This window comes from Protopterus annectens, chromosome 6.part0 (assembly GCF_019279795.1).
Source record: "Protopterus annectens isolate FY-2018-M chromosome 6.part0, PAN1.0, whole genome shotgun sequence".
NCBI lineage: Eukaryota > Metazoa > Chordata > Ceratodontiformes > Protopteridae > Protopterus > Protopterus annectens.
The window spans coordinates 1,843,581,383-1,843,609,112 of record NC_056737.1 but is presented as its reverse complement, the minus strand read 5'-3'; the positions used below and the strand labels follow the sequence as shown (position 1 = coordinate 1,843,609,112).

Sequence of the window (27,730 nt, the reverse complement as noted above, 5' to 3'; positions counted from 1 at the left end):
AAACTTACCAGAGTAATTGTGAGCTTTCCATTTTTTTCTCTCTTCTTCTAGTCCAGTTTTTTTATAGTATTTATTTTGTATTTGCTGCCTGATTCTTGTCTACCTGTGTTTGATTTCCTTTCCACCTCCTTTCTGAAATGCTTCTGCTAAACTAAGGAAATATGTCATTTCAGACTTTTTTGGTGTGTGTGTGCGTGTGCGTGTGCATGTGTGTGTGTGTGGTTAACTGATGATATGTATGCAGTCCCACAATAGCAGACTTATAGTCAATTTGAAGGAGGCCTATACCACTTTTAGACCATAGTCCAGCCATGCAGTATCTTTTTATATATCATTTGATAAGTATAAAGCACTTTTCTTGATGTTCTTCGTTTTCCATTGCTGCAGTCCTTACTATTGGGTATAGTCCGCGTCCAGTCGGCCCGAATACCAGAGTATAAGGCTGACGTCGGTCAGAGACTGACGCCAGTACGCCAGGGTACTAATGTGCATGACCACGCCATATCCTCAGTCTTTTGCCGCATGGTCCGATGCAGAAGCAGTTTTGCGAGTGCAGGTTGGCGTTCTGAAATATTTCAAACCGGAGTTTCAGACCGAAACAGAGTTAACATTTTGGTTTTTCTTGCCTCAGTATTTTACCGGATGTCAGAAAAAGTGAATAACTGTATTTCTTGTGGGAAACAGATACCTCATAGGGATTACCATACCTTGTGTATACCTTGTTTAGGGCCTGAGCACGACGTTGTTGGTTGCCGCTCTTGTGCTAGGTTTAACAAACGCACTATTAAGAGGAGGTTAGACTGTGCCAGGTTAGTGTTTGGGAAGCGTTGCAATTATAAAATGCCGCCGGATGCCCAAGAAGCGCAAGGACAAAACGGTGAAGCCTAGGGTTGATGAACCGGCAGTCCCGGATGTCGGTTCTTTAGAAGGCTCAGTGGAGCCAGAGGTTTTGCCAGGAGTTTCCATGGAGTCTCAGGCAGAAACTTTACTGTTACAGGATGTGCCTTCTCAGGAGGTAGGCCAGGCTGAGGGGGCTTCTCCGGTAACTGTTCTTCCCTCTCTTCCCAAGGTAGTTAGAGCCTCTCCTTCTGTTGCCAAAACTTCTTTGAGAGGTAGGCCTAGTTCAGCTTCAGTGGGGGCTTCTCCTAGCATTTCGGGTTCTGTACCTAAGAAACATATGCTTAAAATGGCAGAAGATTTGATTACTATGATTAGAGGTTCTATGCCCCGCCTGATAAGAGGCCTAGGGTGGAACCGAGTTTGATAGTTTTGAACAGTGTTCAGAGGCTTCAGAGTCTTCTGGAAGACTTGCAGGAGTATCCTACTTATTCTGATTCTGATGTGGATGATTCCACTCCTACAGCTTCTCCTCCTGAGGATTTCTCATTTTCAGAGACTCTGCATTCCATGAGGGAGCACTTTAAATGGGAAGGCCAGGATTACTCTGATTCCAGGAAAAGGCTTAGGGAATTCTTGTTTTACCCCAGCATAGGCCCTTAGCTATTCCTCCTGTGTTGAATGTGGTGGAAGATGTTTTGCAGAGGCTTCCCTGAACCCTGACTCTTTGCCTCCTGCTCCTGTTAAGCCTGATAGGTATTATAGGGTGCCCGAAGCTCATAAGTATTTGTTTAAGAGTCCTAGGGCGGACCCAGAAACTATTTCTCAAGGGCCTAAAGGTGTTAAGGCTTCTGTGGTTAAAAATCCTGTTCCCACTGATAAAGAGGCAAGGGCTTTGGATAGGTGGGGAAAGAAAGTGTATACTTCTTCCACTCTAGCCATGAGAGCGTTGAATTGTCAGTTTCACATGCTAAAATATCAGAATTATCTCCTTTCACAATTAAAATCTAAGGTGGATGCTTTGGCGGAAGGTATTGAGTGTAAAGAGTTGCTGGATTTGGTTCATGTGTCTGAACAAGTGGGTAAGCATTCTTTGCAATGTGGTTTTGATGCTGTACAGGCCTCCTCGAGGGTGGCTGCTACTAGTTCTGTTCTTCGCAGGCATGCCTGGTTGAAGGATCAGAATTTAGCTGAGCATGTTAAGACAAGGATTTTGGATGCTCCTTTACAGTCTGATGTGTTGTTTGGATCGCCTGTGGAAGCAGTTTTAAAGAAAATGGAGGACAAAGCTAAGTCTATGCAAACTGTTAAAGATTTTTGCAGGTGCAGCCACCAAGTTTAGTAGAAATTGGCCTGCTAAGGGGTGGACATATCCTGCTTATGATTCCCAGTCTAGGGGTAGGTCTAGACGTGGTAGGGGCAGGGCTCAAGGTTCTTTTAGGCCTAGAACAGGAGTTCACCTGCTCAGACTTCTGGTGAGGGCAGGGGTCAGTCCTAAACAGACCCAATGACCTGTCTTTGCAGCTGCCAGTAGATTCTCGTCTGGCAGCTCCTTTGGGAGGAAGACTGTCTCTTTTCAAAGAAAATTGGGATTTAATTACTCAAGACAAATGGGTGTTGGATATCATTCACCACGGTTACAGATTTTATTTCCATACAATGCCCCTTTCAAAGGCATGCCAGACGTTCCTCCTCCACAAAGAAAGGAGGCTCACAAGCAAGTTTCTCAGTTACTCCAGATGGGGCCATTCAGCCAATCCCTGTATCAGAAAGGGGCCTAGGATTTTATTCTCGCCTGTTCCTAGTACCAAAGAAGGGGAACACGTGGAGACCAATTTTGGATTTATCTCTCCTCAACACTTTTCTGGACATTCCCAAGTTCAAGATGTTGACGTTACAACAGCTTTTACCTCTGCTGGGCAAAGATCACTGGATGGTAACTTTAGATCTCAAGGAAGCTTACCTTCATGTGCCTATAAGGCTAAGTTGCAGGAAGTATCTGCGGTTTCGAGCTGGAAATTCTCATTATCAGTTCTCTGCATTGCCCTTTGGCTTATCTACTGCCCAGAGTATTCACAAAGGTTCTGGCTCCAGTGATAGCTTACTTCAGGCTTCAAGGAATTCAAATCTATCCTTACTTGGACGACTGCCTGATTCTGGCTCAAGAAAAGGAAGACCTTCTACAGCATCTGGAATATGTTATAGCAGTGCTAAGATGCCTAGGGTATTCTGTGAACGAAATAAAGTCCAGTCTAGTACCCTCTCAAGACATGTGCTTTCTGGGTGTGAGACTGAATACAGCAGCCCAGATGGCCTTTTAACCCCGGACAAACAAAAGAGTCTGTCACTTTACTTCCATCAACTATCTCATCAGTCCGTGCTGACTGCAAGGACAGTCCTTCAAGCATTAGGGTTCATGGCATCTTGTATTCTGGTGCTTCCCAATGCCAAACTGCATATGAGGAAGCTACAATGGTATCTCAAAATGTATGGACACAGCACTGCCAGGATTTGGACACTGTCATTCAAATAATACCTTGCCTTCAAAAGAATTCTTGTGGTGGGCTCAGGAATGTCACCTAAACAAGGGACTCTCTGTGACCCGGCCAGAGGCAAGTCAGATTTTAACGACAGATGCCTCGGACATTGCTTGGGGAGCTCATCTAAATGGAAAGTGGATACAAGACAAGTGGCCTGCCAGACTACAGCATCTACATATCAACATGAAGGAGATGTTAGCAGTCCAGTTTGCATTAATGGCTTTCAAGGAGTTACTTCTTCCAGGGCAGGTGTTGATTCTAACAGACAACACAACTGTCATGTGGTACATCAACAAGCAAGGGGGAACACATTCTTATCCTCTATGCAGGCAGGCAATGATTTTATGGGAGACTGCTTGCAACTAACTCTTCAGGCAAGGTTTCTGCCAGGAGCACAGAACTCCTTAGCAGATGTGTTAAGCAGACAAATCATGGATCCCCACGAGTGGAAACTGGATCTTCATGTATTTCAGAAATTGACAGTGTCATGGGGAACTCCAGACATAGATCTGTTCGCTTCTCCACTAAACCACCAGCTGCCAAAGTATTGCACAAAGGGGTTTCATCACACAGCTTGGAAAGTGGATGCTCTGTCTTTCAGTTGGAAAAACCTTCATGTGTATGCCTTTCCACCTCTGCCTCTTCTTCCAAAGGTACTATTAAAGGTCAGACAAGACAGGCCAAGGATGATTTTGATAGCTCCAGATTGGCCTCGGCAACACTGGTACCCACTACTACGGAGTCTGGTAAAGAAGCCTCCATGGCCTTTACCTCTGATTCCTCATCTGTTATCTCAGATGGACGGTCATCTGCTCAATGTCAAGCTTCACTCTCTTCATCTAACAGCCTGGCATATTCTGTGTTGAAGCACAGCAGGTCTCAACTTCCTCAACAAGTTTTAAATGTGATTATGGAAGCTAGAAGACCTAGTACAAGGAGAGAGAAAAATGGAAGAGATTTTTATTTTGGAGTACAGCAAAGAATTTGGAGATTTCTGAGCCTAATTTGAGTGTGGCTCTTCAATATCTTACTGAGTTATTGGACAAAGGTTTGTCCTTCTCTTCCATTAAGATTCATGCTGCAGCAATTTCAGCTCACTATGATTGTGACCCACCTTTGTTATCCTTTGTTCAAGCAGTTTCTTAGAGGGGCAAAGAATATAAGACCCGAGCTCCTACTCCTGCTTGGGATCTCAATTTTGTGTTGGAAAACTTACTCTACAACCTTTTGAGCCTGCAGCTACTGCTGAATTGAAATACTTGTCATGGAAGACTGCTTTTCTGTTGGCTATTACTTCTGCAAGAAGGGTGTCTGAGTTGCAGGCCCTTATGGCAGTAGAGCCCTTTTGATTTTCCATAAGGATAGGGTATCATTACGCACTAATCCTTCCTTTATGCCTAAGGTGGTTTCTAGTGTGGCTTTAAACCAAACTATTCATTTGCCTACGTTTTATGCAGACCCTCAAAATAAAGGGGAAAAGATTTTGCACACTTTAGATGTACACAGGCAATTATTATTTAAGCAGGACTAAGGATTTTAGGAAGTCTCAGCAGTTGTTTGTTTCTTTTGCTTTGAGTTCACAGGGCAAGCCTGTGTCAAAACAAACTATTTCTAGGTGGATTGGCTTTTGCATTGCATTTTGTTATTCCCATCATGGCAAGGAGATTCCAGCTGGGATTAGGCCTCATTCCACTAGGGCTACTGCCACTTCAACAGCATTTCTAAGGGGTGGCAACTAAGGATATTATGGAAGCAGCTACTTGGAGTTCAGTGCATACTTTCTCTAAGCATTATCACCTTCCTATCTACTCTAAGTCTAGGGCTGGTTTTGCCACAGCTGTTTTGCAAGGCATGTTGTCAGCTCCTACTTCTTTATGATTTGCCAGCCTCCCTTACCTCTGCTTTGGGATTCAGGACTGCAGCAATGGAAAACGAAGAACATAGTACAGTTTTGTACCTACCATAAATGTAGATGTTCGAGGATTCGATTGCTGCAGTCCCTCCCTCCTTCCCTCTGTGTTTAGGGGTGGTTGTGTAGGTGAGTTTACATGCTTATATTTTTGTATATATTCTTGTATATATTGTACATGTTTTTGGTGCAGGTATTTTGGGCCTTGTCTTTTTAGGGTCTTCTGACATCTGGGGCAAGAAAAGACTGAGGATATGACGTCGGTCATGCGCATTAGTAGCCTCAGTCTAATGCGCCTGACCGACGCCAGCCTTATACTCTGGTATTCGGGCCGACTGGACTATACCCAATAGTAAGGACTGCAGCAATGGAATCCTCGAACATCTACATTTATGGTAGGTACAAAACTGTACTTTCTTTTACAGTTGATCAAGTGCTTCCTGGGCTCACTCAGAGCTGTGAGTTAGAACAGGAGGAACAAGTTGAATTATAGCGTACATTTTATTCCTAAATATCAAGGCAGTTTTCAGGATTAGCTTTAGTCTTCTGAAGCATTCCTCATTAAGCTTTGTTCTCACTTCATGTTTTATTGCTAACACTTTATCTATTCCCAGATATTTATCTACACCCGCCTTTTCAAGTTCCTTTAAGTCACATTACTGTCCCAGGCTGATATTTTCTTGATGCTGCAACTTTCCTGATATAAGTGTTACTTTTGCACATATAAGACCATCATCTTCTTTCGGCTGTTCCCATTAGGGGTCGCCACAGCAGATCACGTGTTTCCATTTCTTCCTGTCCTCTGCATTTTGCTCTGTCACACCAACCACCTGCATGTCCTCTCTCACCACATCCATAAACCTTATCTTAGGCCTTCCTCTTTTCCTGTTACCTGGTAGCTGCATCCTTAGCAACTTTTTCCCAATATACTCAGCATCCCTCCTCAGCACATGTCCAAACCAATGTAATCGTGCCTCTTTGGCTTTGTCTCCAAACCTTCCAACCTGGGCTGACCCTCTAATATACTTATTCCTAATCCTGTCCACCCTCGTCACATCCAGTGCAAATCTTAACATCTTTAATTCTGCCACATCCAGATCAAACTCCTGCCTTTTTGTCAATGCCACTGTCTCCAACCCATATAACATAGCTGGTCTCACTACCCTCTTGTAGACCTTTCCTTTCACTCTTACAGGTACCCGTCAGTCACAAATCACTCCTGACACTCTTCTCCACCCACTCTATCCTGCCTGTACTCTCTTCTTCACCTCTCTTCCACACTCACCGTTACTCTGAACTATTGACCCCAAGTATTAAACTCATCCACCTTCGCCACCTCTACTCCTTGCATCCTCACCATTCCTCTATCCTCCCTCTCATTCACACACATATATTCTGTCTTAGTCCTGCTGACCTTCATTCCTCTTCTCTCTAGAGCATATCTCCATTTCTCCAGGGTCTCCTCCACCTGTTCCCTACTCTCACTACAGATCACAGTGTCATCTGCAAACAACATAGTCCACGGGGACTCCTGTCTGATCTCGTCTGTCAAACTGTCCATCACCATTGCAAATAAGAAAGGGCTCAGAGCTGATCCTTGATGTAACCCCACCTCTACCTTAAACGCACCCATCACTCCCACTGCAGACATCACCACTGTCACATTACCCTCGTACATATCCTGTACCACTCTTACATACTTTTCTGACACTCCTGACTTCCTCATACAATACCACAACTCCTCTCTAGGCACCCTGTCATATGCTTTCTCTAAGTCTACAAAAACACAATGCAACTCTTTCCGACATTCTCTGTAGTTCTCCATCAACACTCTCAGAGCAAAGATCGCATCTGTAGTGCTCTTTCTTGGCATGAAACCATACTGCTGATCACTAATCATCACGTCCCTTCTTAACCTTGCTTCCACTACTCTTTCCCATAACTTCATGCTGTGACTGATCAATTTAATCCCTCTGTAGTTACTACAGCTCTGCACATCACCCTTATTCTTAAAAATCGGTACCAAAACACTTTTTCTCCATTCCTCAGGCATCCTCTCACTTTCCAAGATTTCATTAAACAATCTGGTTAAAAACTCCACTGCCATTTCACCTAAACACCTCCATGCTTCCACAGGTATGTCATCTGGGCCAACAGCCTTTCCATTCTTCATTCTCTACATAGCTATCCTTACTACCTCCTTGCTAATCCATTGTACTTCATGATTCACTATCCCTACATCATCCAACCTTCTCTCCCTCTCATTCTCTTCATTCATCAACCCCTCAAAGTACTCTTTCCATCTCCTCAACACACTCTCCTCGCTTGTGAGTATTTTTCCCTCATTATCCTTTATCACCTTTACCTGCTGCACATCTTTCCTAGCTCGGTCCCTTTGTCTAGCCAATCGGTACAGGTCCTTTTCTCCCTCCTTAGTGTCCAACCTTTCATACAGCTCTTCATATGCCTCATCCTTAGCCTTTGCCACCTCTCTCTTTGCCATGCACCTCATCTCCTTATACTCCTGTCTACTTTCTTCATCTCTCTGACAATCCCACTTCTTCTTTGCCAACCTCTTTCTCTGTATACTCTCCTGTACTTCCTCATTCCACCACCATGTCTCCTTGTCGTCTTTCCTCTGTCCAGATGTGATACCAAGCACCTTTCTAGCCATCTCCCTTACTAGCTCTGCTGTAGTTACCCAGCTATTTGGTAACATTTCACTGCCACCCAGTGCCTGCCTTAACTCATCCCTGAACTCCACCTCACAATTACCCTTTTTCAGTTTCCATCATTTGATCCTTGGTGCTGCCCTCACACTCCTCCTCCTCTTCTTGATAACCAACGTCATCCTACAAACCACTATCCTATGCTGCCTAACTACACTTTCTCCGGTCACCACTTTACAGTCTCCAATCTCCTTCAAACTGGCCCTCCTACATAAGATATAATCCACCTGTGTGCATCTTCCTCCACTCTTGTATGTCACCCTATGCTCCTCCCTCTTGTTAAAATATGTATTCACCACAGCCATGTCCATCCTTTTCGCAGAATCCACTACCATCTGACCTTCTGCATTCCTTTGTTTAACACCATACCTACCCATCACTTCCTCATCCCCTCTGTTCCCTTCACCAACATGCCCATTGAAATCTGCTCCAATCACCACTCTCTCACCCTTGGGAACAGTCATCACCACTTCATCCAATTCACTCCAAAATTTTTCTTTCTCATCCATTGCACACCCAACTTGTGGAGCATACGCACTAACAACATTCATCATTACACCATAAATTTCCAGCTTCATAAACATCACTCTATCCGACACTCTTTTCACCTCCAAAACACTCTCAGCATACTGTTCCTTCAGAATAACTCCTACGTCATTTCTCCTCCCATCCACACCATGATAAAACAATTTGAACCCACCTCCGATACACCTAGCCTTACTCTCCTTCCATCTGATCTCTTGCACACACAGTATACCAACCTTCCTTCTGTCCATCATATCAGCTAGCTCTCTCCCTATAGCAGTCCTACTGCCAACATTCAAAGTTCCGACCCTCACAACCACAGTCCTAGCCTTTCTCCTCTCTTCCTGCCTTCGGCCATGTCTTCCGCTTCTTCTCCTCCTTCAGCCAACAGTAGCCCAATTTCCGCCAGCACCCTGTAGGCTAACAGTACTGGTGGTGGTTGTTGTTAACCCGGGCCTCGCCTGATCCGGTATAAACATTTTTCTTGATGTCTGCATGAAATGTTTTGGTGAAGTTTTATGCCGGATGCCCTTCCTGACGCAACTGTCCCCATTTATCTGGGCTTGGGACCGGCACAAAGAAATGCACTGGCTTGTGCATCCCCAGTGGCTGGGTTTTTGCACATATAAGACCAAGCATTCTTATATCGTGTGAGTTTTAATCATTTGTAGTTTTGCTTTCAGATGCTTGTCTGATGAGCTGTACTATTCTAAATCATCCACAAAAAAAACAGATGAGATTAAGCAGTATCCATAGCCCTGCCCCATGTGTCTGCTTCCTTTTCCAATTAGTCCCCATATTTATTTGTTGCTTATAGCCCCACCTTACTGTAAAGTCACTAGCTGCTGCTGGAGACAAGTCATCACACTCCCAGTATTAAGCGAAAACAAAATCCTGTGGTGAAAGACACTGGCTCACAATATAAGTTACAAGCATAACTTATATCGTGAGCCAGTGTCCTTCACCACAGGATTTTCAGTTCACGTAATAGTTTGTGCTGTCCTGCATGGATTTTGATCGTTATACTCCCAGTATTATTGGGTCTGCATTGGAGGTACAAAATGTTCAGCATGCTGTTGAAGAACTAAAAACTCTGGTGCAATCACAGTGGTCTACCATGACACTTTTGATCAAGAAAGCAAACTTTGGACTATTAAAATTATCAGAAAGCAGTAGACTAGAAATAAATTGAATGGGAGGGGCCCTACAACAACATCATGATGAGAATTTATAGAAACTTCAGAAACAAACATTTGTTCTGGAAGGAAAACTCAGTCATTTAGAAAATAGATATACTGATATGTAAATGTTTAAGCTATATGAATGGCAATGTTGAACACAAGCAGAGCAGAATGAAATTGTACTGTTTTGTGGAATGGCCATACACTCTCCTTACAGGCTTTGAGTCAAAGAGTTTGCATGGATAAAATGTGACAGTTGCATTCTTAAGAAGTGCTAGAATTAGCCAAAATATGGAAACAATTGGTCAGATATATTTTTGGATCTTGTGATACTGATCAGTTAACTCAAATGTGTAACATAGTTGCTCACAACACCCTGTTAGGACCACAGAATAATTATTTGCTTTATGTATGGCCCCTGGTTCCCTTAGCTAAAAGAGTTCTGCTAAAGTGAGAAAAACAAAGAATTTGCTGATCCTGATATGTCACTGTTAGTCCAGACAGCTGTGTTTTGCCGTTTTCATGGAGGTAACATTACATTTCACCCATTATCCTGTCAAGAAGGACCCTTTTTCCAGTGCTAAGACAAAATTCTTCATTTGACTATGAAATTCAGCCATATTACAGTAAGGATTATGTGGTTGTAGTTCCTAACAGGATTTTGTTTAATGAGCAAACCCTGCAGTCATTCAGGAATGAAGGAAACTTTCTAGAAAAAGTCATACTCAAAATGCGAAGGGTGTTCTTTTGATGTGAAGCACATAGCTGCTGCCTTTAGCAGGTGCAGCTTCCTCAAATACTTTTATAATGTCAGATACACTGATTGGCTTTAATGGCATGCCTCTTTTGAGACCTGTTAGTGACCTTTATACCTTTGATTAAGCTTATTTTTTTTCTTAAAGTGGTGCTACATTTTAACCATGCTCATAGGACCCCTTGTAACCCCTTGAGTGTAAGCTTTGCTTTAGGAAGCAATTAGAAAGCAATCCATTTGAACCAATATACAGAGTCCTTAATATTCCTCACATGGGAAACATTTCTTTTGTTGGCTGGTGCTATTGGAGAGTTCCAGGATTGCTTGTGCTATGTGTTTCGAGCCCTACGCATTTTTCCATCAATGTAGCAGTCTTTTGTCTAATAATCCTTCCTTCTTGTGTGTAGTAATTTTGGATATTTTTGTGACCCATAGGAATCAAATATCTCTCTTGTATCCTCGTTCTAAGGATGCAGGGGGCCAGATGACAGCTATTTGTGTGTATTTCTAACATCAAGATAATTCAGAAAGCTCATAATTTTCTTGTTGTCTAAGTGTTTACATTGCTGAGTTATCTGGTAAGAAAGTAATCCCTAACATTTCTTGTATTGAATTCTTTGCTGATATTTGTGGATAATTTTTCAAGGGAAGTCAAAGTACAGCCTACTACAGAGGCTATTTCTGTCAGCTGTTTTAGAGGCTGATTTTAGCAGCCATATTTGAAGCAATTACTTTGTCATCAGTACTTTATGATTGCCAAACACTTTAAATTACATTAAATATGGTCTCCAAACCTAAAGGTGTTTTGTTGCACTTGTCCATGGCATACTTGCTGGGACTTCCATCTGAAAACTGAATGTATAGCTTGTTATTCTACCCATCTAGTTAATTTGTAGGATGGGTGCTGAGGACAGAAGGGAAACAAGAAATTTATACCATGTTTGCTGATGTCCTATTAAGGGTGCCAAGGACTATGTTTAATTTTATTGTGTGTGCTCTCCCACATCTTTCTAAAGACATTGGGAACACACACTTTATTTGTATTTTTCTAAACTTCATACAACTTGAGTGCTTGTGTGATTAATAGTCTGTCCTATCTACCAGAAGAAGTGTGCTGCACTTTAAATCATGCAGGGGTACAAGCAGCTGAACCATGAATTTTGTGCTGAGGATAGAAGGGAAACAGAGAATTTATATTGTGTTTGCTGGTGCCCTTTTAAGGGCTCCAAGGACTGTCTTTCTAAAGATGTTGGGAACACACACTTTATTTATCTTACCCATCAGAAGTGTGATGCACTTTAAATTGCGCTGAGGTACGAGCACCTGTAAGTAGAGTGGGTGCTCATATCACCGTGAACGCACAAAGACACTCTTTGCTCATCTTTGTGTGATTCTACGGCTGTCGGATTCTAGGAGTATAGGAGCAAAGTTTTTTTTAAGGAAAACAATGCAAGACTTGTAGGGTAACTTCCTTTTGAATTTTGAGCACATTGTTAGTCTGCCTTACCTAATTTTCTTTTTTTAAATAACTGGATATTTTTTCTGTTAGTCTCTGTTCTTGATGGCTCGTACTATACTGTGTTTGTTAAAGTTGATAAAAATCTCTGTGTTTAATATAGAACATTTTTTCTTGCAGTTAATCTCTATTTTTTATTATAGATACTCCATTTAGTAACTTATAATGGAGTCTTTGAACTTTTATGTTGATGATTTAATTAAGAATTTATATATTAAGAAATGTGACTTTTGATGAGTGTATACCAGGAATTTAGAAATTGCTGTATATAGCAATTGTAGCAAACTAAAAGAATTATTTAACACAGTTATAAGTAAACCATATAGAATAAGTTTACTTGTAAATGCCATTTTGGCAGAGGTTATTCATCACTAAAGGAGTTTGTAGCAGACTGGTGGATGGATGTTTATTGCAACAAGGATATAGTGTCAGTTGATTCTAAGCTCCCAATAGGGATACAGTTAATGATGGTAGTAAACCCACCACCATTACAGTGACTTAAGGAGAATTAGTAAATAAAAGGAACAAGTTAAAAAGTAAGAAAAAAAACATAAGGCTCAAATTTTGACTTAATCAGAAACACACACTGTTGAGGTTTTTATGTCAGGTCAAACTGACAGTTCAGTACTTAGTAAGGAAAGTAGTAAAGTATTAAACGTTAATATATTTATTTCTTATGAACCCACTGGGATACTAGAAAGCACTATGCAGATACTTGGTAACATGAAGTCAAATCAAGAGAATGTGAAGCAATTTTTGGATATTAATACTCAGTCTTCCTAAGTGTATGTTTGCTTCTGTCCTGAGGTTATTGTATTACAAAACAAATATTCAGATTCTGCAAAAACTGAAGTAAGTTGAAATAATTACATCTTAACTTGTGAAGTGAAAAATATTGCCAATGGTAATACTGTTGTAGCATCAAATGACTAGGTACTACCATTAATTCAAAAATGGATACCTTTCATGTGCCTTCTAGTACTAATATACAATCTGCTAACTGTTTTGAGGTAATAAATGACTGAAAACAATGAGGAAATTAAGGTTGGACTTTATTCTGGAGAATTTATCTGATCCATTTAAACAAAATACATTGATGTGGATGGGTCCCTATCAGTAATAATGTAACACTTAGGCAAAAGACAAGATTAAATAAGGAAGTTAAGTCTGGTGATACAAGAGCTATAAAAGTGATAGAATATGGTAATAACAGTGTGCTCTGTGATTTGATGCAGGAAATTTTGATTTTGGGTGATTCACTACTAAAGCCTGTAGAAATGAAATAATGTAGTGTGGGTAAAAAAAACTTATAACAATTTCTGCACTAACAGAATTGAAATTGGAAGATGTGAATAAAATGATAAGTAAATTTGTATGGAGTACAACCAAGTACCGGCTATTTCTTATTCATGTGGTATTAATGATCTTAAGTATATCCCATTGAACCATATTACGAATTTTGTTTTAGAAATCATTGAACAGTTGGAAAGTGGGATGGAAAACTAAATAATTCCATCTATGTCTTTAACTGATTATTTGTACAGTAAAGCTCACTTATTTAATGATTGGTTGAGGTAACTTGCTGTTGTGAATAGATTACATCTGTTAACATATTGGGAAACAGTGTTTCCATGATTCTAGGATGTTTAGCACAGATATGTTGCATCTAAATTCTTATGGTGCATTATTTATTTCAAGTAAAATTACAAATTATACAAGTTATTTTTATAAGAAACTGGATTAGTAAAACAAGCCCTTACTGAGACAGACCAAATACAGCTGTATAAAGTTTTATTACTTCAACACTTGAAGTTTGTTTAACAAATTTAGTAAACCTGTTGGTTTAATCGAAGATGATGATTACAGGTTGGTAGCAATAGTTGAATCATAGGATAGTTCAGGCTTTGTGATAAGTAATTTCACCAAATATAAGTGTTTGTGAGAGAAGTGTAGAGGTGGTGAAGTGACTTTGTGGATTCACAGTACAGTTCTGTCTTTTCAGATACAAGTACCTGATATGGAGTGCATTAATGTTCAAATTAAAGAAGTCATGAATGTTAATGTGGCTGTCTGCTATCATTCTCCAAGTATGGACAGTTCAAGACATGATTATTTGTGCAAACTTGAAAACATTATGAATTACCGTAATATGATACTCATAGCAATTTTAACCACCCTGGAATTTCCTGGAATAGTAAAACTGGTAAATCATTTTTTGAATATAAGCGTATTACTATGTTGTTACTACAAGGAATTACATAATTTGTTGTTGATAAAACAAGAGATGAATATATTTTAGATTATGCTATAACAAATAATACTGATTGTTCAAAATGTGAATGTGAATATGCCATTGGGGAATTCTGATCATAACTCCATAACATTCAAACTTAAGATACACTTTAAATTTTAGGAGTTTATTAAAAATATAAATATGGCATAATTGATTATGGGAGATTAAGGGATTAGATTGATAAAACAAATTGGAATGACTTTGCAACTAAAAATCCAATCATAACTGTTATCAGATATCTGAGGACCTGTTACCGTGAATTTTAGAAGAAACCATGTACACAATCCAAAATAAAGGGATACAACCAGTTTGGTGGAATAAGGTATTAGAGAGAATTTTTAAGAAGAAAAGTAGAAAATTTAAATATACAGAAAAAATATCTGGCAAGCACAAACAAGGCAATTTAAATAAAGTAAGTAAAGATTTAAAGGACAAAATTACAATAATAAGTTATTACAGAACAAGATTAATTTATGAAACATCAAATAAAAAATGTTTTATAGATGTATAAATTCATTAAATAATGATGTATCAATTAGAAATCCATTTGCAATAAATAATGCAGTGAAACATGACCCATGGCTAATTGCAAATGAGTTTAACAATTTCTTTTTGTTAAATTATGACAAAAGGTTTGCACCAACTAGACATTGACCTTTAATACCTCTGCAAGGAGAGTGTTCAACTTTTTCTGTAAATATGACACTAATAATTTAGCAAAAATTAACAAAGCCTTGGCTATGAGACTAGATATAATTCTGGTGTTTTTATATCAATTTTGTGTGATATAAGTATCCTCATTTTATATAGACTGTTTAATCAATCATTAAAAATGGATCTGTACTTGATTCTTGGTGGACTTCCCATATAACACAAATATATAAGAAAGTGAAGAAGGATTCATTAGAAAATTATAGGCCTAACATCTGTCCTTCATAAGTGCTTTGAGCTGTGCTTAGTAAAACTGATGAACAATAGTGGTTCAAACCTTCCTGCTGTTATTATTGAATAAAACGGCTTTATCAATGGGAGCTCTACACTGAGTAATAAGGTTACTTTTTTATGATCCAGTGGTAGAAGCAGTAGAGTTAGGTTTATTACAGGGTATTTATTTTGGACTTATCAAACGTTTTCAAAAATCTGCCATTTCCTTTAATATGCATTTACTTACAAAAAAGTAATGTAAACTGCTTCATAATAACATGGGTAATGGAATGGTTAACAAATTGAACTCAACATGTAAAATTCAGATATATACCGTCTGACTTGTTGCCAGTCTACTCAAGAGTCCCTCAAGGTTTTGTCTTGGGATATGTACTTCTTAATATGGTATTTTCCACAAATCCAAAAATTAAAGATGTCTAGCTTTATAAACATGCTAATGAATGCAAGATGGGTTTCATATTACAAAATAAAATAAATTTTGAGGCCATGAATGCATGTATGCAATTACTGGATAACTGGTCATCATCTGTTGGGTTGCAGTTTGGTACTCATAAATGTAATGTTATGTATTTTCTAATAAAGTGATTAAAATAATATTTATCTAGCATCAGTTCCACTTGTGGAAGTGGATCAGTACAAGGATTTAGGTATTATTATCTCAAATTTTTCCTTTACAAATCATGCAGAGGCAGTTTGCACCAAAACCTTAAAAAAATGGGTTATATCCTAAGATTGTTAACAAGAGATGAGATTTTAGTCATAGTATTTAAATCTTACATGAGGTCCATTTTAGAATATAATAATGTGTTTTGTATGCATATTCAAGGACAGTTACACATTTTAGAAGATGTACAGAGAAAATTTACTAAAAAATAATTTCAATTAAACACCTTGATTATAACAATAGATGCAGCATTTAAAGTCATATTTTGTTTGTTATAGACACGTGCGGAAAGCTAATAACTGCATATAGTATTTTCTGTGATCCAGTTTTAAGATCAATGTTTGAAATGGATATTGTCTTTAAGAACAGGAATTTGAAATACAATAATATGAATTTTAATATTCAGATATGTAAATCTAAATTCATATATACTTTATGCACTAAAAGAATGGTTATATTATCAAATAATAGGTTCATAGGTTGGTACTAGGCTGTCTACCAGGGCGACTGACGTGATCCCCGGGGTGAATTTCATATCTCCCATCCAATCGTCAAGGTTCCTTTTGAAGAGGATATAGCATTTAAAGGATATACCATTTAATATCCGCTTGCCCAGTAGTTTAACTTTGCTTAAGAATGCACTTGATAATTGGATGGGTAATAAAGTGTATAAGCCATTTGGAAAAGAATCCATGTTCCTCATTGGCCTTTTGGCCTGAACACTGTATAACCTCTTATGAGCTTTTGAAATATAACAGTACAATTATGTGATATGCTTAACTTAATAGTTGAGTGTCTGTCTGCATAACTACACCCCATCCAGGACCCACTCCTTTTAATATGCTTTAATGTCTTTCCAGGATTTAGTCCTCTTGCTGGTTTGAGGTTCGAAATTTGATGATTAGATATACCCTTTAAGACTGTGGTCCTCAACCAGGACAGAGTGGTGAATTAGCCTTGTGCCAGAAACAGGTGAATTAATAAAAAATGAAAGATCAGCCGTAGGACTGATGACTGCTATTTACAGTGTTATCTTATCTGCAGTCCTCCAACAGGACAAGATGGTGGATTAGCCTTTTGCTTAGGAAAGGTCCCAGCTAACAGACATGACAAGTCATGACAGCCTTCCATTAGCAACACTGTTTTACATTACCCATCTTTTAAGTTTGTATTGTACTGGTAGTGGAACATTGTTAATGATCATGTTTAACATGGTGAAACCAACTTTTATTTTTACATAAAAAAGTGTTTGCATGCATCCTTGTGCAGATATATATATATATATATATATATATATATATATATATATATATATCTATATATACATACATGCACACTCTTTATTTGTAAAATAAAAGTTGGTTTCAAGCTAGTTAAGAAAAAAGAATTTAAAAAAAGTTCCAAAGACAGAAGCCTGACATATGTCTCCTGTATTTACGGCATGAATGTTAACATGCCAGCAGGAGGCTTTTAAGTCACTTTGGGGGGCCAAGTCTAATTACAATGTGTTGTGATTGCATACTTGTGAAACAATTCTTTATTTGACAACCTATTAAATTAATAGTTTGGCAAAAAGCAAGTTTTTTGCCAAACTATTAATTTAACACGTTGGAGATTTACTAATGTATTTCTCAACTATACAGTCACGGTAATATGTCATAATTAGACTTGGCTCCAAAAATGATGTACACACCTCCTTCTGGCATGTTAGTATTCATGCCATAAATACAGCAAGAGTCTATTAGACTTCTGCGTTCAGAAGCTTTTTTAAAATGTTCTTTTATTTAACAGCTGACTTAAAACCGTGTTTTAGGTTTACAATAATGTGTCGCATGTGCAAGGATGCATGCAAACACTTTTTTATGCAAAAATAAAAGTTGGTTTTGCTGTGTTAAACATGAGCTTTAAACATGACAGTCAGCTGTATATCACATCCCATGGCAGTATGGAGTATGTTGCATTTCATGGTTGTATTTTTATCCCAAAACAAGTTACTTCCATACTTTCTTATGTGCTATTAGCTGGAGAGATGTAATGGCTGGCCTAATGTAGCTTATGTTTTTGTAAGAACCAGTCTCCACCAAACGTGGTAAAGAAGCAACATATTCACCAAAAAAAAAATCACCACTGCAAGCTGTAGAGTCAGGCTGACTAAGTGTTTGTTACCTCCAAATAAGTCCAAAACTGCTGTTCATAAAAGCAAGAAATGTTTATTGTAAAACATAACGAAGTGAACGCTTTTTCCCACATCAGAGTTGAAAACAGCACATCACTCAATCCTTAAATAAGGAAAATCAAACCCAGGTGACCCTTAGCTAATATAACAGATTAAAGACATACACCATATCATAAAAAAAATCATTCTGAAAAAAAAACATAAAAATTTTCACTTTAAAACCTTGTATGTTATTACATACAAGGTTTTAAAGTGCAAATTTTTATGTTTTTTTTTTCCAGAATGAAATTTTTTATGATATGGTGTATGTTTTTGTAAGTCCTGTAGGGTACTTTATATGGCATTTGTCTTAGGGTCATTTGCTATTCCTGTAGGCTTCATTTTTCTGGACTGGTGCATACTCACTGCAGTTTAGTTTATATTTTATGTACGGTTAGTCATAGCTTAGAAGCCTTATATCATTCCTTGTTACTGCTGATTTAAAACTTTTAGTGAAGTTGGGCTGCCCACTGGAATGTTTTAGTACCAATCTAATTTCTGTGAAGATAGGGATATTTTAGTCCTCAATCAGTATGGTAAATACCTGACAGCTGTATTGTCTCAGAAAGTGGCAAGCAAACTGAATTTGTTTTGTGCAAATCAAACAACAATAAGCAGACACAAGCTTGAAATACACAATGCTAATGACTGGTGGGATGTAACTATAAACTCTAAAAAGTATACAAGGAGCCAAAGAGATTATTTTGAACAAGGAGATGACCTTCTGTTCTCTCACAGGTATTCAAGTTTTTCAAAGATGAGCTCATCCCCCCAACCAATAAATTTAATTTTATAAATACCTCCATATAACTTTAAAAATCATAACCACTCTGTTCCTCCACTTCAAATTCCTAAAAGAGAATTTCTGTGCACAAATCACTCTTTCACGGTTCTTTTCTCTTATCTATGTGAAGTACTCCACTCATATCTTAAAAGTATTTATTCTTACTCCAAATATTGCTCACAACTAAAAGCTTATCTCAAATCTTAGGCAAACTGCAAGTGCTTTACATCTGGGCATATAAGCTTATCACTAATTTTACTCTCTACATATCTCCTGTTTCACTTCTGCCTCTGTTTCTTTATTGTACATCAGTATGAGTATTTGCTTACTGATTTAATCCTTTTATAGATTTTTTTTATTTATAAATACTGTATATAGAACTACTTAAATCATGAAATAGTACCATGGAGATCACTGTTCTACTCATGGTTAACAAAATTATATAAGCCATAGGTTATGGATAGTAAATTGATTTTCAAAGTACATATGCATATTAAACTGCACTAAGTTCTTACCAGTGAAGGCAGTAGTAATGAGAAGCAGAAAAAAGCTGATAATCTGTAAACTGTTTAATTTTCTGTGCCACTTTGTATATGTTACACATAACTTTTATAATACACAATTTTTATATATTTTTTTTCTGATACACGTAGTCGTAACTTTAGTTTTCCTCTTTACTGCTTTTGCCACATAATTGGAATAAGCCACTGCTGGTCATAATCTGGACATAATTCCAGCACAGGTGTTTCTCACAACTGTACTGATGGCAAGTCTTGATAAAGAGGTTAACAAAAGAACTGTGCATGCATTTGAAAAAAAATGCCCATCAGCTACATGTAGTTGCTATCTTTTACTGCAAGACAATCCAGTGTGTTCATTCAGTACTCAGCTTGTTAACTGCAGCATATTCTTCCCTATATAACTATACTTGTAGGCATCTGCCCTTAGGATAGATTTCACAATATAGTTTCTGAACTGTCTTATGTAACTGCATCTGCATGAGCTATTTTGAAATTATGCTTTCATTTTGCTGAGTGAATTACTGATTTTTTTTTTTGTTTTTGTATTTTTCAGTCACCAAACCTATGGCAAAGGGGGAAAAGGCAGGTTATGTACCTTCGGTGTTCATCCCAGTATCCACTTTGTAAGTTAACAGCTGATCCAGAATAATTTCAAAGACTTCTCTTTCAAAAAGCAATACTTGATATATTTTTTGTTTTACTTTTCACAGCCTTAATACACCTAGTGCTCCTTTTTCATCACTAGATCTCCTTCCGTTATCCCCATCTGCTTATGCAGAGCTGAAGGATCAACTGAGCTCTTCAGAAGTTGAAAGTGCGGTAAGGTTTCTTTAAGAATGATCTGACTGTCTAAAACAAATTAGTTTCTGAGAATGTAAAATGGTACACTCTACTTCTAAGTTGTTAAAATACTTGGGAGGGGGGCAAAAAATGAACAAGTTATGCATAAAGTATTCTATACATAATTTTAAAAAATGTCAAGATTATTGTTCACAGGCACACAGTCTACAGAACCTCATTGCCTTATGTTCTAGTTAGCTGAAGTGCAGAATGCCTCTTTACTCGTGTTATCCATAATTCCTGAGTAGGCAACTGCAGGGAAGGAAAAAAAAAGCTCTGCATTTTCTGTGTGCATGTAGCTAACCGGCATAAAGCAAGAGTTAGGATGTTTTTGCATGTGCAGAAGATAAGAGAGTGAAAAGGCAGGAATAGTAATGCCACAGAAAGTGTGGTGTAATAGCAATTCTCCCCTTGTGCTTTCTGAGGTTACAAGTAAGGGCTGAAAAGGTTGGACTAAAGAAAGTGACTTGGTTAATAAGCAAAAAAGTAAATATAATAATGTGTATATTATATTATAGTGCAAGTAAAGTAAGCAACTCTGTGTTGGAAAGACTTTTTAGTTTTAGAAAGTGTTATGAAGTGGTGCTCAAACTGAGGTGGTAAATGAGTATAAACCTGCAAAGTATCAGCTTGCAGAATAAAGGTGCCTTTACCATGAATGTAAACAACTAACATGGTATGACATGGAGTAAAATGTTTTAAAACCATTTATTAATTTTTATAAATAACATCCATTTGTTTTCAGTACCTGTTCTATCCAGTTCAGTGTGTTGGGGAGCCAGACCCTGTCCTAGCAAGCATTGGGCACAAGGAGGGAAACTTGTCCCAGACTGTATGCCGGTCTATCACAGGCAATACATACACAAACACACACACACACACACACACACACACACACACACACACACACACACACACACACACACACACACGCACACGTATGCAGATATCTACCCACAATCTGGAACCTCACAAATCCACATGCTCCATATGTTTGGGATATGGGAGAAAACTGGACACAATAAAAACTTGCATGTACAGAAGGAAATCATTCATGCTCTGTCCATAAGGCACCCCAGCTGAGAAATAAATTGTAAAGCCAAGCATTATTGGGCAGCAGTGCTGACTGCTGTACAGTTGAAGATGAAAAGGAAAATGCAGTTTGTCCGAATATTGAATCTCAATATTTAAAATCAGCTAAAGGTTTAGTAGTAACATTTCTATGTGTAAAATATGGTTTGAGAAGAATATCAAAATGTTAAGATACTACACACACTTCTATATCATGTAGTAGAACTTTAAGATAACAATCTGATACAAATCTTGGCATACCTTTGAACAGTCAAGACTTTTGAAAACTATTTATATTAGGAAAAATCCACAAAATTTTCAGCTTTTATTCCAAAGATCTACTGGAAGGAGGTACAGCTAATGCATATCTGTGGTTGAAAATGGATTAACCTAACTGCCAGTCAGCTTTCTGCATACTGCATATTTCTAAGCTTTGAGATTATTGTGATTGGCTGCATACAAAAACTAAAAACTTTTGAAAAGTGTTTTAGCGATGTCTCTAACTATACTATTTCTGTTTGGTAAGAGCAGCACAATGACAGCACTTGATGGACATGCTGTATTAAAGTGAATATAGTCATGTGATGTTGTCAATCTTGCCTTTATTGTCACTTGTGGGATCAGATCCAATGCATCAATCCATCTTGGCCATTTCTCCAGCTCAAGGTCTTCAGCAAAGCTCTTGGGCCTCATTTTTTACCCATAACGCAACCCTGTATTTACCCCAGATCTCGTTTGCTGCGCAACGAAGAGGTTCATCAGCTATAACTCTGGGCTAAGTACATAGTGTTTTGACTACTTTATTTAGTACAATATTATCTTTCTCTTTTAATTCTAAAACCATTTAATTCTATTTATTTATTTATTTATTGACATTTGTTAACCGGGTTAGTCCAGCTGGGCTAGTGGCCCGTTTTCAGTGGAGACCCTAGGAGAAAAGCCCCAATAATACAAATATTTAAAATACAGACAATTGATAAATACATTGACGTATTCATAAAAAAGAAAAATAACATTATACACTAATATTGAAAGGCAAAATAAAAAAATGTACACAAGACTAGAGTAAAATGTAATGTCTGTCCTAAAAAGATCACAGTAGTGATTTATATACATATTTACAGAAAGAGTTTGTTACAAACAGATATGAGTATAAAGTAGTAAGTGTGTGCACTGAAGTTGAGGGGATACTTTGCTGAGTGGGTGGTAATGAGTGGGGTACCCAAGGAGCGGAGAGAGGAGTTAAGTTGGAGCTTGACATGGACAGATTTTGGAGTTAAGCAGGTGGACTTTTAATTTTTCTCAAAAGTGGGATGGGTGGATGATGAAACATATTTCTCTCTGAAGTTTATTCCAAATTTGAGTGATGGTGTGTTTATATAGGAGTTTGCCTACTGCTTTTTTTGGTAGGTAGGTATGTAGCCGTCGTTGATTAGAGGTACGGAGAGTATGACCAGGTGTGTAGATAGAGATGAAGGAAGAGAGAGCAGGGCAGGATGAAGGTTTGTTGAGAATGAAGTGTAACATTTAAAGTTGTGATAGCAACAGTAGGTGGGGGAACTCGAGCCAGTGGAGGGATGTAAGGGGTAGGATGTGGTGAATATTATAAGAAGAGTTTGTGATGAATTTTGTTATCTTATGATGAGTTTGTTGGAGTTTGTTTAAGGTTGTGGCTTGAATGTTGGTGAATATAGGGGCAGCATAAAGAAGGGAATGGAGGAGGAGAGCTTGAGCTAGGGAGAGTCTAGCATTTGGAGTTAAGAATCTTTTTTTACGATAAAGTAAACCAAGTTTCTGTTTTTTTTCTTTTTTTATGCATTGGAGAAGGTGCATATTAAATTTGAGTTCATCATCGATGATGACTCCTATGAGTTTAGTATGGGTTTCAGGTTTAATGATTGTGTTATTAGAGGAAGTGATGGAAAAGGAGGATTTGTGTTGAGTGAGTGAGCGGGGAAGAAATAGGAGGAGTTTGGTCTCTTTTTTGGATTGAGGATGAGAAAGTTACTGGTTAGCCACTGTTCAGTTGATGAAAAGGTAAGTTGAGTGAGTGTATGGAGATCTGTGATGTCATCAGAGATGGAGATGAGAGTTGAATCATCAGCATATTGTATGAGGGAGGATTGTTTGCAAGATAAGTGGAGGTTATTAGTGAAGATATTGAACAGGAGGGGGCCAAGGATGGAGCCTTGGCGTACTCCTGTTGGGACAGGTAGGAGTGGGGAAGAGGAAGAGAGCCATTTAACAGACTGCCGCCTGTGAGATAGGTAGCTGGAGAACCAGAAAAGGTTGGGGGAAGATAGACTGAGACTAGCAAGTTTAGATGACAGTAGGGGATGGGAGACAGTATCACATGCTTTGGACAGGTCTAGGAAGAGACAGGAGATTAGTTTGTTGTTGTCTAGGGCCTCAGCAATGGTATGGGTGAAGGATATGAGGGCTGTAGTTGTGCTATGGTTAGGATGAAAACTGTGCTGGATGGGTTTGAGGAGATTGTTTTGGAGGAGATGTTTTAGTAATTGTGAGTGGATGCATTTTTCAAGAATTTTAGAGAGGGGGGGGATAGAAAAGCTATATGTTGGTAGTTAGATGGGTCAGTAGAGTTTCCACCTTTATGAAGGGGAATAGTGAAAAATGATTTCCAGAGAGTAGGTACAGTGGATTCTTGAATGGACGTATTGATTAGTAGAGACACTGGGAAAGCAATGGAGTCAGCAGCCAGTTTGAGGAAAGTAGGAGGTAGATTATCAGTGGAAGGAGAGCAGGGTTTTAGCTTAAAAAGTAGAGATGAGATATAAGAAGTGGGAACAGGATGTAGGGTGAAAGGGTTATCATTAGGTGGGTAGGGAAGGGTAGGTTGAGTTGTAGTGTTCCCATTGGATGGTAAATGGTGTCAATAAAGTGTTTGGTAAGTAGGGTGGCAGTTTCTAGAGAGGATGTATTAGGATAGGGGGAGGGGTTAGTGGGGCAGCCAGGAGAGAGTATTTTATTTATAGTTGACCAGAATTTACGGGGGTTGGACTTGCTATTCAGTTGGTCAGAGTTGAAGAAGGACTTTTTATCTGCATTGCATTGTTTCTTTGTGAGATTTCTGACATGTCTGTAGCTATGAAAGAAGGGTAATTCTTTAGTTTTGGTCCAGGTTTTCCAGGCTTTATCTCATTGGATTTTAACGGACTTTGTGTCTTTGGAAAGCCAGAGAGCGTAGTTGGATTTTATTATTATCTTTCTAGAGGGAGCAAGGGAGTTCAGGGTATTTAGCGAGATGTTATTGAAACTTTCTACTGCGTCATCTAGAGGAATATGTTTAAGGAACGACCAGTCAGTGGAAGATAGAATAGAGTTAAATTGGGAAATGTTGAAGTTGGAAAATTCACGATAGCCTCCATAATGATTAGGTTTGGGAGGTTAGGAGGTGTATCTAAGGACAGAGATGGGTAGGTGGTCACTAAGTTGATCTGGTAGAGTAGTGGGGTTGTGATAGAGTTTAGGAGAGTTGGTCAGTATCCAGTCAATGGTGTAGATAGAAGTTAGGTTTTTATGGAGTCGGGTGCGGGAAGCTATTAGTTGTTGGAACCTATGTAGATTTATACTGAATTGAAGGGAGTCAGTTTGTAGTCTGGACCAGTCTAGGTTGACATCACCTAGGATGAGGGTTTCATAGGGAATATTGTGGGAGAACCAAGATAGGATGTTTTCTAGGATGGGCAGTTTTTTTTCCAGAAGGGATATAGATGGAGGCTATTGCTAGTTTTTTGTGAGGGTTGAGGTGACAGTTTACTGCTAAGAGTTCTGCTGGGTGGAAGTCAGGGATGGGTGCTGAGAAGGGTGAGAGGTTTAGGCTTTTTAAGTGGAGGATAGCTACACCACTCCCTTTTTTGGGTGATCTATCTGAGTGGTAGATTCTATAACCTGGAGGGAGAATTTTGTTGTTAGAGATATGTGGCTTAAGCCAAGTTGCAAATAAGCAAAGAATATGAAAGGTTGTGTGGACTATCCAGACATGGAACTCAGTGATTTTGTTAGTAAAGCTTTGAATATTTAGAGAGTGGATGCCAGGGGAAGTGGTAGAGGAGGGGGGAGGTAGAGGATAGGGGACATTGGTTTGTATTTTGAGTGGGGCAGGGGCCGAGGTTTGGGTGGATGTCACCTGATATGAGTAGGGTATTAGTGGATTGAGAGAGTAAAATGATATGTAATTGCAGCTTGTGTAGTTTAGGTTTTTAGGTAGATGGGAGTATTTGTAGTCTGGTTAGCTTATGAAGACATGTTGGGAATGTTACATAGAGCTGAGAAGGTATTCTAGAAGTGTGAAATGAGTATCAAAGTTACTGGAGGTGGGGGACTATAGTAGTGGAGAAGGAAATTGAAAGTGATATGATAGAGTGGTTAGAAGGGTGAGGAGAGAGATGGTAATGATAAGGTATTGCATGTCTGTAAGAGGGTAGAGGGATTGTATGGGTGGACTATGAAGTTAAACAGGAAGTGATGTCTAAGAAATTTGAGGGGAAGGGAATATTTAAGTAGTGTGACAGGAAGGAGCTTGTTAGTGGGAGAGGAAGGGGAGGGAGTGGATGGAATAAAGGAAATTGTATTGGGGTGGGTGGGAATGAGGGGAAGGGTAGGAGAGCGAAGTGAGCCCAAGTGTAGCGAGGGAGAATGGAGCGGGGCTAGCCCAAGCTGGAAACAGCTGTTGAGAAAAACAGTCAGTGAAGACCAGGGAGAATAGGAGTGGTGAGTTAAGGGTAGAGTATGAGGGAGGGAGAGTTGTATGAAATGAGTGGATAAAGGCCTCAAAAAAGGAGAAGAGTACAGGGACGAAGGCAAAAATAACAGGAGAGGAAAAAGAGTGAGTAAGGCAGAGTGAGGCTGGGTACCAGAGTCTAAATATTTAGCTAGGAAAAGCAAGAGGTGCGTTCTGTCGGTACATATTAGGCTAGGACCCAATATAGTTTCTAAACAGGGTGAAATACAACATACTTTGGTTAACTGCGATGGTGGGAAGTTTAGAAGGCAGCAGGGAGGTCAGGACGTCTTGGTTGCACTTGAGTCTGCTGCCATTGGTCACACTGTGGCAAGCCCACTTTAGTTGCAGAGAGAAGCACTTTATATTCTAGAAAAGACAACAATAAATAGAGAAGATAGGTTAGGTGGGGGGTGGGGGAATAACCAAAAATTAAAAACAGTACTAAGGTCAATGATTGGGGCATAGGTGAAATCCAAAACAGTACTTAAACTATGTTTGTGTATAACAGTCAGGATTATAAGGCAAAGTTATAAGTCTACAGTTGGTTGTAATAACAGAATATTGGATTAGCATGGTGGTGGGCAGGGTGCACTTAAGCTCAAGTGAGAGCAATTGAAGCTGGGGAGCCAGTTGGTACAGAAAGAGCAGCAAGTGAATATAACAGCCTGTGGTTCTAAAGTCCTCTATTTCAACGCAGGTAGGAGCTAAAATAACATCCAGAGGAACAGCAAGAACAGCAAGTGAAATAACAGCCTTGCTGTCTTGCATTTCAGCACTAGAGAGAGCTTAAAAATGCCTGAGAGCTAAAATAGCATCCAGCAGAATAGCTAGGGAGTCAATTGGTACCAACAGATCAGTAATTGAAAGAGCGTTTTAGGGCTAGTAGTACTGCTTGGAAGTTCAGGAGCTAGTAGCTTCCAGCAGAAACAGTAATTTAAATTTCCTGTGGTTTGGGTAGCATGAGCACAGGGGGAAATTTAGCTTAAAATTACATTTACAAGTAGTACTGGCTGCAGGTAGGCTGTATTGTGCCAGTAAATGATAGTAAATGTCCGTATTGTTGGCAGTAACATTGAGCCATGTCTAGGAGCACTATAAGTGAGGGCTATGCTGAGATGTGTATAGGGCAAATGTGCTTCAATGTATTAGTGGATAAATTTGACTAGTATGTAGGAACTGTGTCGGTCTGCAGTTTATCAGCTGCTCTGATGATAATTGCATACTACTAAGCCCATATTCAAACTCAAACTTAACAGCAGTAACTAGACCAAATAATGTTCTTAAACATGGATTAGCAACAGTACTGTCAACAACATTGTACTACACATCAATTAAAATAGTACCAATGCAGCATGTATTCAAGTTGAGCACTATAAAGTAAAGTTGGATATAATCATCATGTACATCTTAGCATCAGTGAAGCTACAGTATAAATATATACATAATAACATCAACAACGTTTCAACCTTAGAAACAACAGCAATTGCATTGAAGAACAATAAATAGCAAGAGTTGCTACCTTAGCAGTTGGGACCTAGAGGAACGTATCCACCAAACCGCATTGATGAGGTGCTTGTTTGGAGGGGATAGATGGAGAAGAGAAAGCCACCGAACAGTTGAGAGGGTTTTATATGGCGCAGGGCAACATGGGAGTGCAGG

The 27,730-nt window shown here is 38.9% G+C and overlaps 1 protein-coding gene across 3 annotated transcripts in view; it reads left to right on the top strand.

The window, feature by feature from the left end:
- STAT4 (signal transducer and activator of transcription 4) overlaps positions 1 to 27,730 on the top strand; it is a 3,571,511-nt gene that overhangs the window by 3,406,507 nt on the left and 137,274 nt on the right. For 2 of the 3 annotated variants that reach the window (XM_044075198.1, XM_044075196.1), the window contains 2 exons: positions 19,967 to 20,036; positions 20,124 to 20,232. In XM_044075198.1, coding sequence (XP_043931133.1) covers positions 19,967 to 20,036; positions 20,124 to 20,232 — 179 coding nt within the window. The remainder of the gene's footprint in view (positions 1 to 19,966; positions 20,037 to 20,123; positions 20,233 to 27,730) is intronic. The other variant, XM_044075197.1, reaches the window with a different exon arrangement.